Here is a 13,880-nt window from a genome sequence, read left to right as displayed (position 1 = left end):
CGAGCGATGGTGCGTCCACATCTGGAATACTGCGTTCAGTATTGGTCGCCATACCTCAAGAAGGACATGGCGGTACTTGAGAGAGTCCAAAGGAGAGCAACGAAACTGGTAAGAGGGCTGGAACACTGCCCATACGCCGAGAGGTTGGATAGGCTGGGGCTCTTCTCTCTGGAAAAAAGGAGGCTCAGGGGAGATATGATAGAGACCTTTAAGATCATGAGGGGCATAGAGAGGGTGGATAGGGACAGATTCTTCAGACTGAAGGGGACAACAGGTACAAGGGGGCATTCGGAGAAACTGAAGGGAGATAGGTTCAAAACAAATGCAAGGAAGTTTTTTTTCACCCAAAGGGTCGTGGACACTTGGAATGCGCTACCGGAGGAAGTGGTCAGGCAGAGTACGGTATAGGGATTCAAACAGGGATTGGACGGATTCCTGAGGGATAAAGGGATCGTGGGATACTGAGAGAAGTATCCAGGAAATAAGTATAGAAACCCGACCAGGTCGTGCATGTGCAAGACCGGAGGGTTAGGACTTCGATGGGAAGATAGGACTTCAATGGGAAACCAAGGTGGCAAGGGGGCCCCTTCTGGTGATTCAGACAGGTCGTGACTTGTTTGGGCCGCCGCAGGAGCGGACTGCCAGGCAGGATGGACCTATGGTCTGACCCGGCGGAGGCACTGCTTATGTTCTTATGCATATTCATTGGGGAAATCCTGAAAACCTGACTGGATTCTGGCCCTTGAAGACTGGAGTTGCCCACCCCTGTACTAAGGGCTCCTTTGTTACTGACACACTAGCTCAGGGATCTCAAAGTCCCTCCTTGAGGGCTGTAATCGTCGGGTTTTCAGGATTTCCCCAATGAATATGCATTGAAAGTAGTGCATGCACATAGATCTCATGCATATTCATTGGGGAAATCCTCAAAACCCGACTGGATTGCGGCCCTCAAGGAGGGACTTTGAGACCCCTGCAGTAGCAGGTTAGTGTATCCATGCCCAATCTCCACCCCTGATATGTCCCTTCCCTATAAAATAAGAAGCGTGCGCAAATAGCAAAACTAATATGGAACACTTTAGCAAGTCCCATATTAGGCCATTTTTGTTGTGTTGCTCATGTGTTAGCGCCTAATGCAGCTTAGTAAAAGGGCCCCAATATCTGCAGCTTTTCCTATATTAAATTGCAAATGAATGAGCTATGTTTTAATTGTAATTGTAAATATCTTTATCCATGTCTTTTTCTCACCAGCCTTATTTATGATGATGCGAATAGCTGCAAACCGATTCATAATCGGTTCCGATCTGAGGATGCCCTTAACAGGTGCGGTATTGATTTTTACTTGACGGTTTGCGATAGTGAATGCACTGCAATGTTCTTCTTTAACAAAGTTGCTCTCTGACAGGGCCCTATGGATTTGTACTTTAGCTGCTGTGAGTCATAGGAAGAAAACAAAGGGAGTGTTTTCTGGCAAAATATCTTACACTGAATTGCCTCCTGAAATAAAGTATACGATACTGTACTAAAAGCTGTTATGATACACACGCATGTAGCATGTACACACATTGTAGAAGTTAATACAAGACATATTCATGTGATATACAAATGTACTGGAAATGTAAAATAAAGGGCCTGATATTCAGTCAGCAGCGCTGGGTGTTTTGCTGACCACTGCCAGTTGTTGTTTTTTTATTTTTTAATTGTCTTTATTAGCAATTGCAAAGGGAACATACAACCAGGATCAAAACAAGCATAAAAAACATAGCCAGCAGAGAAAACAGCACTGGAAAACTATGACAGCAAATGTGGACAGCAAATATTTCACAAAACATGCACAGAAATTCAACGCCAGGGCATGTTCAGGCTTCAGCATTGAATTTCCAGGTTTGTGAAGCTGGCTAAAGCATAGCCAGTTAAGTTTGATGTTCACTGGCAAGGGGACTTTTATAAGGTCCTATTTATGTGGTTACTTTGGCCAGTTAAGTGCTGAATAGTAGCACTTAACCACCTAAGTGCTGACTAGAAAATGATACGGGGAAAAATTTTTCCCCGTCCCTGCAGAAACTCAATTTCTCTGCCCCGTCCCCATAAGTTTTGTCGCTGTCGCTGTCCCTGTCCCATTCCTGTAAGCTCTGCCTTAACCACACAAGCCTCGAACACTTATGATTTTAAAGTGTTTGAGGCTTGTTCAGATGAGGATAGAGTTTGCAGAAATGGGGCAGGGACAGGAAAAGAACTCGCCGGGACGAGGCAGGAAAATGAGTTCCCACGGGGACGGAGAAAAATTTGTCCCCGTGTCGTTCTCTAGTGCTGACTCTACCCCGGAATGTCCTCAAAAGAACTGGTTATGAGAGAGGCTCTAATCAAACATTTTCAGTGGCACTAATTGGTTAAGGGCTGCTGAAAATGGCCGGTTAGTCCCAAACAAGTGATTTAACTGGCTAAATTGCTTTGGATATCGACCTGAAAAAAACACTAATGCGTGCTAACATGTCCATTATATCCTATGGACGTATAAGCGCACATTAGCATTTAGCATACACTAAATCGTCTACCATACCTTAGTAAAAGGACTACTATATTTGTTAAAATATTTCTAATCTGTTTCATCTGCCGAACTGGATCATTCAAAATAGTGAACAATAAAACACAAAGCATTCATCATATAAACATAGGATATTACATAAAGCAGATTTGCTTGAATTTGATGGACTCTATGCTACTGTGCACCTTTTTTGAGAAACTCGGTAAACTTTCTGTAAATCTCTTAAAGGTTCCATGAGGAAAAAGCTGGGGGTGGGGAGAAATGGCAAGGGAATAAATGAGAAGAGAATGGAAACAGAGCTGGAGTGATGCTAAAAGGGGCAGTCAGAGAGTGGATATGGATGAGACAAAAGACAGTGACCGGAGGAGATGACCAACAGATAAGGAGCTGAGACTAGTTAGGGGTGGTGGTGAGAAAGAGATGAAAGTCTGTTTTTAAATTAGGTGTGTAGTTTACTAGGGTTAGGATTACCAGGTGTCCAGATTTATCCAGACATCTCATTGCATCATATCTGCGCAAGCTCAGAGGAACTCCAGACGTGGCTCCGAGCTTGAGTAGAAGAGGTTTGGGGTGGGGGAACGAGGCTGAGATGGAATGGGCAGGACTTGGGCAGGACAGGGTGGCGCTGGGATGGGGCCATGTGTCCGGGTTTTAGCTTTACAAAATCTGGTAACCCTAACTAGGGTGATTGGGGTAGTTGAGTAAGTGGGATTAGGATGGAGGGAGTTAGGTGAGTTAGGCTATTGGGAGTGGCTGGGGAGAGGGTTTTTATGTTTTAAATTGATGTTTTGTAACATGCTTTGATCCTTTTTGATGAGGCATGCTATCAAATTTTTTAAAATAACTAACTAACTAAAAATATATATCAGAATTGTGTTAAAACATAAAAACATAAGAACAGCCAGGTGAACATAAGAACATAAGAACAGTTAGGTGAAAGTCCATTGAGCATAGCATGCTGTCTCTGATAACGGCTAGTCCAAGTTGCAAGTTCCATGCACATCCCAAAAAGTAGATCTACTTTTTATAGCTAACTTCCAGGAATGTGTGATGGACCTTTCCCCTAGGAACTTGTCCAAAGGTTTTTTTTAAAAATAAAATCCTGCTGTGTTGATCACTTTGACTATTCCTCTAGCAACAGAATCCACAGTTTAATTATGTGCTGCATGAAAAAAAGAACTTTCTATGATTTTGTTTTCAGTCTGCTGTTCATATTTTTCATGGAATGTCCCCGACTTACTCCAAGATCTTTTTTTTTGGATGATGATTTCTCACTTAGAATCTAGCATTTAGTACCTATAGTTGGGAATTTGCAATATTGCAGCATAGCCTCAACAGATTGCTCAATTTTGCTTTAATGTTGGCATGGTAACATCACAGACTTATACTGAAATAGCTTTGACAGGCTTATGCTATATTCATTGATCTTCATAAAGATCATTGACCTTGTCTTGATGCAGTCACCTGATCGCTGTAGAATTCGTTGGATAGCAGCCAGCTGTTGCTCTAAATCCCATCCACTGCCACTAAGGGGTGAATGAGGTGGTTATAACATCTAGGTTTCAGCAGCTGTGTGGAGATCTGAGGAACAAGGAAGTAGGGGAGGGCCAAGGTAGTTTTAACATTATGGTGTGCTGAATGGTTCCAACTTCAGCTGCTCCTTCTCCTCAGATTGACAGCAGATATTGATGACACTGCAGTTTCTGCCTCCATCGGGATATTATTTTCTCCCTACCCGTGAAGTGAACAGGGCATTCTCTAACTCCTGGCACATTAGTAAATTTTATAATTACTGTAAACCCATTGTATGGCCTCATTCATCAGAGAGCTAGGCCTGCCCTATTTGCAGTGTTACCCTATTCACAGATAATGTTGCTACTGTTAAGTCTTGGGGAATAGTGTAATTATGAAGTGGGAAGGTCTTGCGTGTCTTTGAAGAGCGTTGTTTGACTTCATAGTGTCTAACAGTGGAAGAATGTAGTTGTTTTCAAAGGTGTGTATGTGGTTTACCCCTTAATTCTATAAAAAGCACCGAAGGACAAGGTGTAGAGAGAGAAGAGAGTACCCTGGGGTATACCAACTTCTAGCAGGATGGCAGCAGAGGAGGATTCACCAATGAATACACTGAAGGTGTGATGGGAGAGATAGGCGATAAACCAGGAGAGGACAGATTAGTGGAATCCAAATGAAGACAGGTGCTCAATTCCTTTATTATATCTATTTGGACGACACATACGTGTTTCAGCCTTACGGCCTTCTTCAGGAGTCTGCAGAATAAAATGAACAAATTTAAATAATAAACATCAATATTTAAAATTACATCAGTGATTAGGATGAATAACATCAATATTTTAAATATAATAAAAAATGAAATTGAATATAAGCAATGCATAAACATGTATTAAGAAACAACAAATATGTTAAAATTGCAAATATGAGAAGAAGAGATCTACATAGCTCAAAAATTAAATGTTGCAAAAACAACAGCATTGAAATAAATATACTAAAAATATTTTTGAAAATAACGAAAATAAAGTTAAATAAGCATGTCTTAAGAAAGCTCTAAAATTTGGAAATTGTAAATATAAGGGGGTCCTTTTATTAAGGTGCACTAACCAATTTAGCGCATACTAAAGGCGCCCATAGAATATAATGGATGCCTTAGCTTTAGCATGCCCTAACCTTTAGCATGATCTGAATCGGTTAGTATATCTTAATAAAAGGACCCCATGGAGAGGAGATCTGCATTGCTTAAAAATGCAATGTTTCAAAAACAAATAAAATACACTGTTATTAATGTTAGAAATATAACATAATAATATATATCTATATATGTATAATTCTTAAGATATCTATGAAAACACATTTATAAATTTAAGAGGTTTCTTAAGACACATGTTTATTTAATTTAAATTTTCTTTATTCTTTATTGTTTCAGCGTATCTTTTATATATGTATACAGTATATACATATATACATATACATATATATATATATATATATATATTATTTTTTTTTACAGGATTCCAGGAAAAGTTGGAGCTGATACAGGAAGAAAGGCTGCAACCCTGGAAAGAGTGAACCCAGGGTAAGATCTGTTATCTGAGATTTCAGTTTCAACTTTAGAAGGCAATGGAAATATTGGTTCTGGGTTTCAATTTAAACCAAATCAGTAATCAACATTTGCTACTCAGTTTCAGCTGAAACCAAAAATGGTGTCTCCTTGCTTGGCAGAAAGATCAAGTTTTTCCAGGCTGCTACCCCTGACCCCACAGCAGAGAGAGCAGCTCCTCCCAGGCTGCTACCTATGACTCCCTAGCAGAGAGAGCAAGTCCCTCCGAGTCCCAATCCTGCACATGCCTATTTCAGTCTCAAAATGGCTACCGGGACCTCCCATGGGAGTCTTGTGAGGCTACCATGGGAAGTCAGGACAGTCATTTCGACTGAGGAACTTATGGTGGCAAGAGTAACAGGATCACTCCTGCTGCCATTCCTGCTGCAAGAGAATACTAGGACAGGGCATCTAAAGGTAGGTCTGGGGAAAGCCTTTGGATGGTGAGAAGGTGAAGAGCAGAGTGGTGGTGGTTGATGGGGGATGGTATGTCAATAAGACCTACTCTCTGGCAGTGCTTCTGGTGATGGTGTGGAGGATGTATTCAGAGAGCGATTGGTTCAGAAATTTTCTATTTCAGCTGAAAAGCACTGGCATTATCAGCTAAAACTGAAGAGTGATCAAACTTTAAATTTGGCCCAATTTCAGTGCCAAAACTAAAACCAAACTTTGGTTGGCCTCTACTCAGTTTAATCAAAGGGGTCTATGGCTGAAATAGAGGCTGACCGAAATTGAATCTATAACCGGAATCCATGGCTCAGTTTCAGCCAGAATTGGAACCAAAACTTCCATCGCAAGACCCCCCCCTCAAGCCAGCCTTCCATTCCTGAGAGAAAATCCAGTCCAACCCACTAGCTCTACCTTCCCTCCCACTCTCCATCCCCCATTCCTCATCCCTATCCCTGTCCCTGTAGGCCTCAACAGGCTTACATTTTAAAGGCCCTGGTGGTCTAGTGTTTTTTGGGGGGAGCAGAAGCATCCCATTTTACTGCTGTCCCCGTGGCCTCATATTTAAAATGACAGCTGTGACTTCTTTGACAGCCTTGTGAGACTGACATAGGAGGTCATAGCCACCATTTTGGAATTCAGAATAGTATAAGCATAGCATAACATAAGAAGGAACCATTACTGTTTGGTTAAATGTTTATGTTCATTAAAATTTGATATCTCACAGAAGCTTACAACAGTTCTCTGCAGCTTACAATTAAAACAATAGAGCACTGAATATCAGGCAGAGATTTTTTTTCTCTCTTCCTATATTTTCTTCCAGTTCATCTGGAGAAAATCTCATCACTCATCAATCTATCCCCAAGTCTGACTCCAGCACACCACCCCTATCCACTAGGATAGACTCCCACATTCTCTCTAGATCTGTATTTGAGTATTGTGGCCCCTAAGATTTAAGAGGCCATCCTTGATTAAATAGGAAATACATTTTAGGTTAGTAGTTTTTGTGTTGGCTATAGCTTTACTGAACAGTCATTATAGAACAGTCATTATAGAATTCCTCAAACCCGCTCTCTTCTAGACCCTCCCAAAAACTGAAACTATCTTTCCCATCTATAAAAGGTATATCCCGCGCAGGAAAACTTGGAACATCCCTCCCCTTTAGAACCACGGAACTCTGGAACAGCCTCTCATCCCCGATCAGAAATTCCTTCCAATCCTTCCGTAAACGCTTGAAAACTTGGCTCTTCTCAAAAATCTAATCTCCTCCCGTTCTCTAGTACCCTGCCCCTCTCTATCTTCTCAGTCCCTCTCCTATATCCCTTCTTTGTAATTTCCTTTCCTCCTAACCTCTGTAAACCGCGCCGAGCTCTGCGCATGTGGAGATGGTGCGGTATACAAACCTAAGGTTTAGTTTAGTTTAGTTTAGTTTAGATTTTCTCACTGAAATTTCCTCAGGCTTTGTATTGAAAAACAAGGACTCCTGAATGGCTAAGCACTATTGAACTCCCTTTGAATTATATTAGCAATTGTAAGAGGCCTAAGAGGCCCCTATTCAGTTAACCCTTACTTCTGTAATCTTAGGGCTTCTTTTACAAAGGCGCGCTAGGGCCTTAACACGTGGAATAGTGCACGCTGGCCGCTACTGCCTCTTTTTGAGCAGGCGGTAGATTTTCAGCTAGTGCGCACTAATCTGGTGCATACGTTAAAAATGCTAGTGCACCTTTGTAAAAGGAGCCCTTAGTGTTATCAGCCAGACTCTGTAGTTCTTGAACAACTTTCTTTAATAACTTGAAGTAAAGAATGAAAACTTACAATTGATGACTTCAAGGCAGCTCAACTTTCACAGAATCTTCTCACTCTACCAGTCCATCCTATTCAAGGGAAAGCTAGGAGTGTGTCCACACCTTGTGAAAAATAACACTGTGTTCTAGACTTAGATATTACTACCTAAGCTGTATTGGATTGTTAGAAATAAAGGCAGAAAACCAGGTTCTTATATAGCCATGCGGTCTACAAATATAGCAACTGTTCTCACACAAACTGAAGAAGAAGAAGAAGGGCTAAATCTCTGTAGTTGCAGCCTGGCTTTCTTGCAGAAGCAAAGCTTTCTGGGGATTTAAGTCCACACAGCACACTTTACTTAGCCATCTTAGCATAAACACTTATACTTGTTCTTATACTGAGAAAATGTCCACATAAAATAGGGGCAGAACAGTTTTCCATGCTAGTGAAATGTGAGGCCCTAAACTGTAGCTTTTCTAGGTTTTAGGTAATGTTTATTAAAATATTTAGTATATGGCCTCAAATTTCAATTACTGGTGGTTTGCAAACTACAAATATATTAACTCAGGAATAAGAATTCCATTATACAGATAGGACAGCTCCTTCTCACTCTGAAACAAACTTCCTGTTATAGAGTAGGTAGGGATGTAGTAGGCCCCAGACTTCCTTCTTGTTTCAACTACTGGTCTTCCAACTGAGCTTTGCCACCCTCACCAATTGTGTCTTACTTCCTAGGAGGATATAAACCTTTGCAAATTAGCAACCATGTCCTTGAGCTTCAGCAGAGGGGAGGAGGCCACTGAATTTTCTCCTTCATGTTCTTTCTGAAATGGCATTCAGTTACTTTCTCATTGTGAAGTTGCTGTTTTTCTCCCAGCATCTCATGATTCTTTTTCGTTTCAGCATATCTTTTATATATTTTTTACAGGATTCCAGGAAAATTCGGAGCTGATATAGGAAGAAAGACTGCAAGCCTGGAAAGAGTGAGCTCAGGGTAAGAACTGTTATCTGAGATTTCAATCTCAGCTTTAGAGAGTGATTGAAACTAAATCAGCAGCCAAAATTTGCCACTTGGTTAGGGCCGAAATAAAAAACGGCATCTCTTTGCCTGACAGAGGGAGCAGATCCTCCCAGGCCACTGATCTTTCAGCAGAGAGAGCAAGACTCACCACATCTTCCAGGCAGGAGTGATCCCTAATTGCTCTTACCCCCTCATTCAAAATGGCTGGTGAAATCCTACACAAGCTTTATGAGATTGCTATGGGATGTTCTGGCAGCCATTTTGAGATTGGAGCCAGCATAGGCAGGAGCAATCCCGTCACTCCTGCCCATGCAGGTTCTTATCTCAATATGGCTGCTGGGACCTCCCGCAGGAGTCTTGTAAAGTTGCCATGGGAAGTCTCGGCAGCCATTTTGACTGAGGAACCAGCGAGGCATAGACACATGACAGCAGATAAAGTCCAAATGGTCCATCTAGTCTGCCCATCCACAGTAACCATTATCTCTTTCTCTCTCTGGGAGATCCCACGTGCCTATCCCAGGCGACTAGGGATTGCTCCTGCCCGGAAGAGACCATTAGACCACCAGGACATTTAAAAGTAGGCCCTGGAAGGACCTTGATGGTGGGAGGGCAGAGGGTGGAGGGATTGTGTTTAGTGGGGTGGGGTGGCTGGCCCAGGTGGTCTGTTCTCTTTGCATTGGCATTTTCAACTGAAACCAAAGAATGGCTGAATCCGAATTTCAGTCCAGTGGTGATGCCGAAACTGAAATTCCATCAGCCTCTAAAGGGTCTATGGCTGAAATACTGTATAAAGGAAAGAGGCAGGGAAAGTACAGGAGATGTGAAATGCTCACCCATCTCTATGTGATCTTATAGCTTACAGAGCAATTAAAAGCACTTTGGCCCAGATTCTAAAAATGAAGCCTAAAGTTAGGCACCTAGATTGGAACACCTAGCTTATCTAGGTGCCTAACTTAATTATTTATAAGGCTTAATCGGTGCCAATAATTAATAATTAGCACCTTGCAATTGATGTAAATTGCACTTAATTGGATGGTAGGCACCTATCACTTTGAACTAGGTGCCTAGTCCAAGGCGCCTATCAGAAAGTAGGCATGGTTAGGGGGCAGATCATTGGCATGTTTTTCATTTAGGTGCCTGGTTTGGACTTAGATGCAATCATTTAGGTCAAGAAAATCCTGGCATAAAAAGGGTACGCCAAGGTTAGGACGCCTAAGCCCACTTTAGGCGCCACTGAGTACAATTCTATAAAGCGCACCTAACTTTTATAGAATTGAGCTTAAGCGGCACATTGCTCGGTGCCTCAGTTTTAGGCACCATTTATAGACTTGGGGCCTTATTGGGCGATTCTATAACTGGGCACCTCCAGTTAGGTGTATCGATGCCGCACACTGAGCACCAGTTCTTTAATGGCATCTGTGTACTGATGTAGGCAGCTGTCCAGGCCTACCTCGGTAATGAGACCTCGAACGCTATATACCGGTTTCAATAAGTATATATTTATTTAGCCAATCAATAACAGCTTACAGGAATAAATCATTTCTGTATATAGCGTAACAGAAGGTGACCTCTAGGCCTAGAGGTCCTCTGATGTCTGTTCTGACCTCTCCCTTCTAAAGGCCTGGTTTTTATACATTTCTTAGTGGCCAACACCACGTTGGTTTACAGCACATGATACATCCTTATTGGCTATTTACTTATGCATTACTGCTTAACTACATTCATTTATTGGCTATTCTCATCTACGTCATGTTATATGTCCACTCTGTTTTCCGTAAAACCTACCTTTTCCCCGAAATGCCTGTTTCCCCACCATATTAGTATTTCCGAGCACAAGCCCCCCTCCCAACTTTAAACATCTCTGATACTTTCTATTAGATGATTTTTCTTATGAATTCTTTCTTCTGAGAATTCTGTCTTCTGACCATGGTCTGTTTATCTCTTTATGATATCTGGCTGGGTGGGCCTTGGTGTAAAACCACAGCTAGCCCACAGCCTCAGGACCTGTTGCTTTTTCTCTAGTTTTTCTTCTACAGTAGCTAATTGAACTCATAAAACAGCGTATTTCTCCATCTTTGCATGCTCTTCAGTTAATGGTGAAATATCTTTCCATAGTTAATCTACTGTTTTTATCATCTGCAGAGATAGATAAGGTAGATGTCAGTTGCAGGGGGTGAGGGCAGTTTTTCTGTAAAGAGAAAAGTGATCTTTGTCTTTTTCCCATCCCCCTTCACCTGGCTTGCTAATGTCAGGACTTACCGGGATGTATCCCACTTCACCTGGCTTGCTAATGTCAGGACTTACAGGGATGTATCCAGAGCTTCCATGCTTTATCCTCTCTCAGTACTAGGAAGCCATCATAGAATAACAACATAAGTAGGCATTGACATGCCTAAAGTTAGATGCAGTCGTTTATGACAGGTCAATAACTGGTGTAAATGGGCATGCCTAAGTGTTTTATGCACGTAGCTGATAGTATTCAGTTAAGTGCATAAGTTCTAGACATTCCTTTGCCCCTCCCATGTTCTGCCCATTTGTTACCCCCTTGCAGTTACCCACTAAAGCACTTTCATGCTACCATATAGGCCACATGCATAAGTGACATTATTTTGTGCATTTATATGTGCTAGATGCACCAAGTTATAGAATGATATTGGGCAGGATAATATTTGCCTTCTAACTTTCCCTCCTGTAAAGTGATGCTATACCTTAGTAATCAGTGCAATATTTTTTTTTTTTTATTTAATGGGTCTGATAGACTGCTTTATCTCCAATAACATCAAGGCGGTGTATGAAGGTGAATAAGCTCACTGAAGTAACCAGATCCTAAGTTCAGTCTTAAACTGTATCAAGCATGGATCGAACCATAGAGATACCTAGAAGTCTGACTCTCTTTAGCTTTTCCAGGCTACAAACAAAAGGCACAATTGTTCTTCAAAGGATAAGTGATTTCTCTTGTTGTTTTTCTCAGCCTCCTTACCCTCTCTTCTCATATCCCTGGCACCACAGACTTCTCCAGTGAGCAAATTTCTCTTTCATCTCTAAATCTTTTGCTTTAAGTTTGAAGTTCAGTTCAAAAAGCGTATAACATGCAGAACAGACACTTACAAGTTATCAGGTAGTTTACAGTACTTATCTTTATTATTCTCATTTTTTCTACACAGATCAGTTTCTTCAGATAAAACACCAAGTGCACCAAATAGGTATGTGTTCATAAGAAATATCTAGATGCTACTGTATGTTTTCCTAGTGTCTACTTTTATGCATACTACTATAGATAGATAGATAAATATCTCTGCCTGGCTAATTTTATAAATGCATACTTGAATGTGTAAAATGCTGTTCTACATGGTTGGTTCACTTACATGTGTAGGGCGACACTTGAATACTATGTGCAATTCTGGTCGCCGTATCTCAAAAAAGATATAGCAGCATTAGAAAAGGTATAGAGAAGGGCGACAAAAATGATAAAAGGGATGGGATGACTTCCTTTATGAGGAAAGGCTAAAGTGGCTAGGGCTCTTCAGCTTGGAGAAGAGACGGCTCAGGAGTGATATGATAGAGCAGTGTTTTTCAACCTTTTTTGGGCAAAGGCACACTTGTTTCATGAAAAAAATCACGAGGCACACCACCATTAGAAAAAGTTAAAAAATTTAACTGTGCCTATATTGACTATATATAAATATATAGGAATCAAATAAACACAAAGAAAGTATTTTATAATGCTGCCACCGCCACTGGGGAATAGGCTGCCACTGCCACCATCGGGAACAGGCCGGCACCGAGTTCTCCCTGCTTCTCTTCCCCGCAGGTCCGACCAACTCTCGCCACCCGTCGTCAATTCTAACGTCGGAGAGGACGTTCTAGGCCAGCCAGGCAGCGATTGGCTGGCCCAGAACGTCCTCTCCGACGTCAGAATTGACGCGAGTGGCGAGAGTTGGCCGGCCCCACAGGGAAAAGCAGGGAGAACTTGGCGCCGGCCTGTTCCCGATGGCGGCGGTGGCACTCAAGTGGCTAAAGAGCCGCAGTTTGCCGGCCTAGGGACAACACTGGAGGGTGGCCAGCTGTGCACCCCCTTGGGACGTAAACCCGGGGTGGGGCAGACCGCCCCCCCCCCTGGTATGCCACTATCTGTACCTCACTCCCTCCCTATGACCAAAAATTCTCCTTTCTTCTATTCCCTGTGTACACAACCATCTCTTTCCCTCCCTTCCTCTCTCCAAAGTCCATGCCTTCTGTGTCCAAAAACCCATTCCCTCCCCCACCTCAGCATCTCTTTCCCTCCCTTCCTCTCTCCCAAGTCCATTTCTTCTGTGTCCAAAAATGCATTCCCTCCCCCACCTCAGCATCTCTTTCCCTCCCTTCCTCTCTCCCAAGTCCATTTCTTCTGTGTCCAAAAACGCATTCCCTCCCCCACCTCAGCATCTATTTCCCTCCCTTCCTCTCTCCCAAGTTCATGCCTTGTGTCCAAAACGCACTCTCTCCCCCCTTTTGTGTTCTGTGTTTGCCTCCCAGCCCATCTTTGCAACTTTCTCAGCAAAACAAAGCTCAAGCCGCGAGGCTTGTCTTCTGCTTCCTGCCTGCCCTGCCGCACACAAATAGCCGAACGGAAGTATTCTCCGACGTCAGCGCTGACGTCGGAGGGCAGGCTTTGCTTAAGCCCTCCCTCCGACGTCAGCGCTGACATCGGGGAACGCTTGCGATCGGCTATATGTTAGCTGCAGGGCAGGCAGGAACAGAAGACGAGCCTCGCGGCTCGAGATGTATTGAATTCCGCGGGTCCCCCGTCCAGCTCTCTCCTGTCCACGTGGGGCGGACTGCCCCTCTCCCTAGACTGGTGGTACTGCCCTGATGGCGGCCCTGACCGTACGGCACACCAGGCAACATCTCGCGGCACACTAGTGTGCCGCGGAACAGCGGTTGAAAAACACTGTGATAGAGGTCTATAGAATACTGAGTGGAGGGGAAAGGAT

General features: G+C 42.8%; 1 protein-coding gene across 6 annotated transcripts in view; it reads left to right on the top strand.

Annotated features, from left to right (window-relative positions):
- Positions 1-13,880, top strand: part of SCEL (sciellin) — a 314,001-nt gene that overhangs the window by 78,441 nt on the left and 221,680 nt on the right. For all 6 annotated transcript variants that reach the window (XM_033948694.1, XM_033948696.1, XM_033948691.1 and 3 more), the window contains exons 5-8: positions 1,249-1,320; positions 5,565-5,630; positions 8,815-8,880; positions 12,072-12,110. In XM_033948694.1, coding sequence (XP_033804585.1) covers positions 1,249-1,320; positions 5,565-5,630; positions 8,815-8,880; positions 12,072-12,110 — 243 coding nt within the window. The remainder of the gene's footprint in view (positions 1-1,248; positions 1,321-5,564; positions 5,631-8,814; positions 8,881-12,071; positions 12,111-13,880) is intronic.

This window comes from Geotrypetes seraphini, chromosome 6 (assembly GCF_902459505.1).
Source record: "Geotrypetes seraphini chromosome 6, aGeoSer1.1, whole genome shotgun sequence".
In the NCBI taxonomy this organism is placed as follows: Eukaryota; Metazoa; Chordata; class Amphibia; order Gymnophiona; family Dermophiidae; genus Geotrypetes; species Geotrypetes seraphini.
The sequence above is the reverse complement of the archived record's forward strand: the minus strand, read 5'-3'. Positions and strand labels throughout refer to the sequence as shown.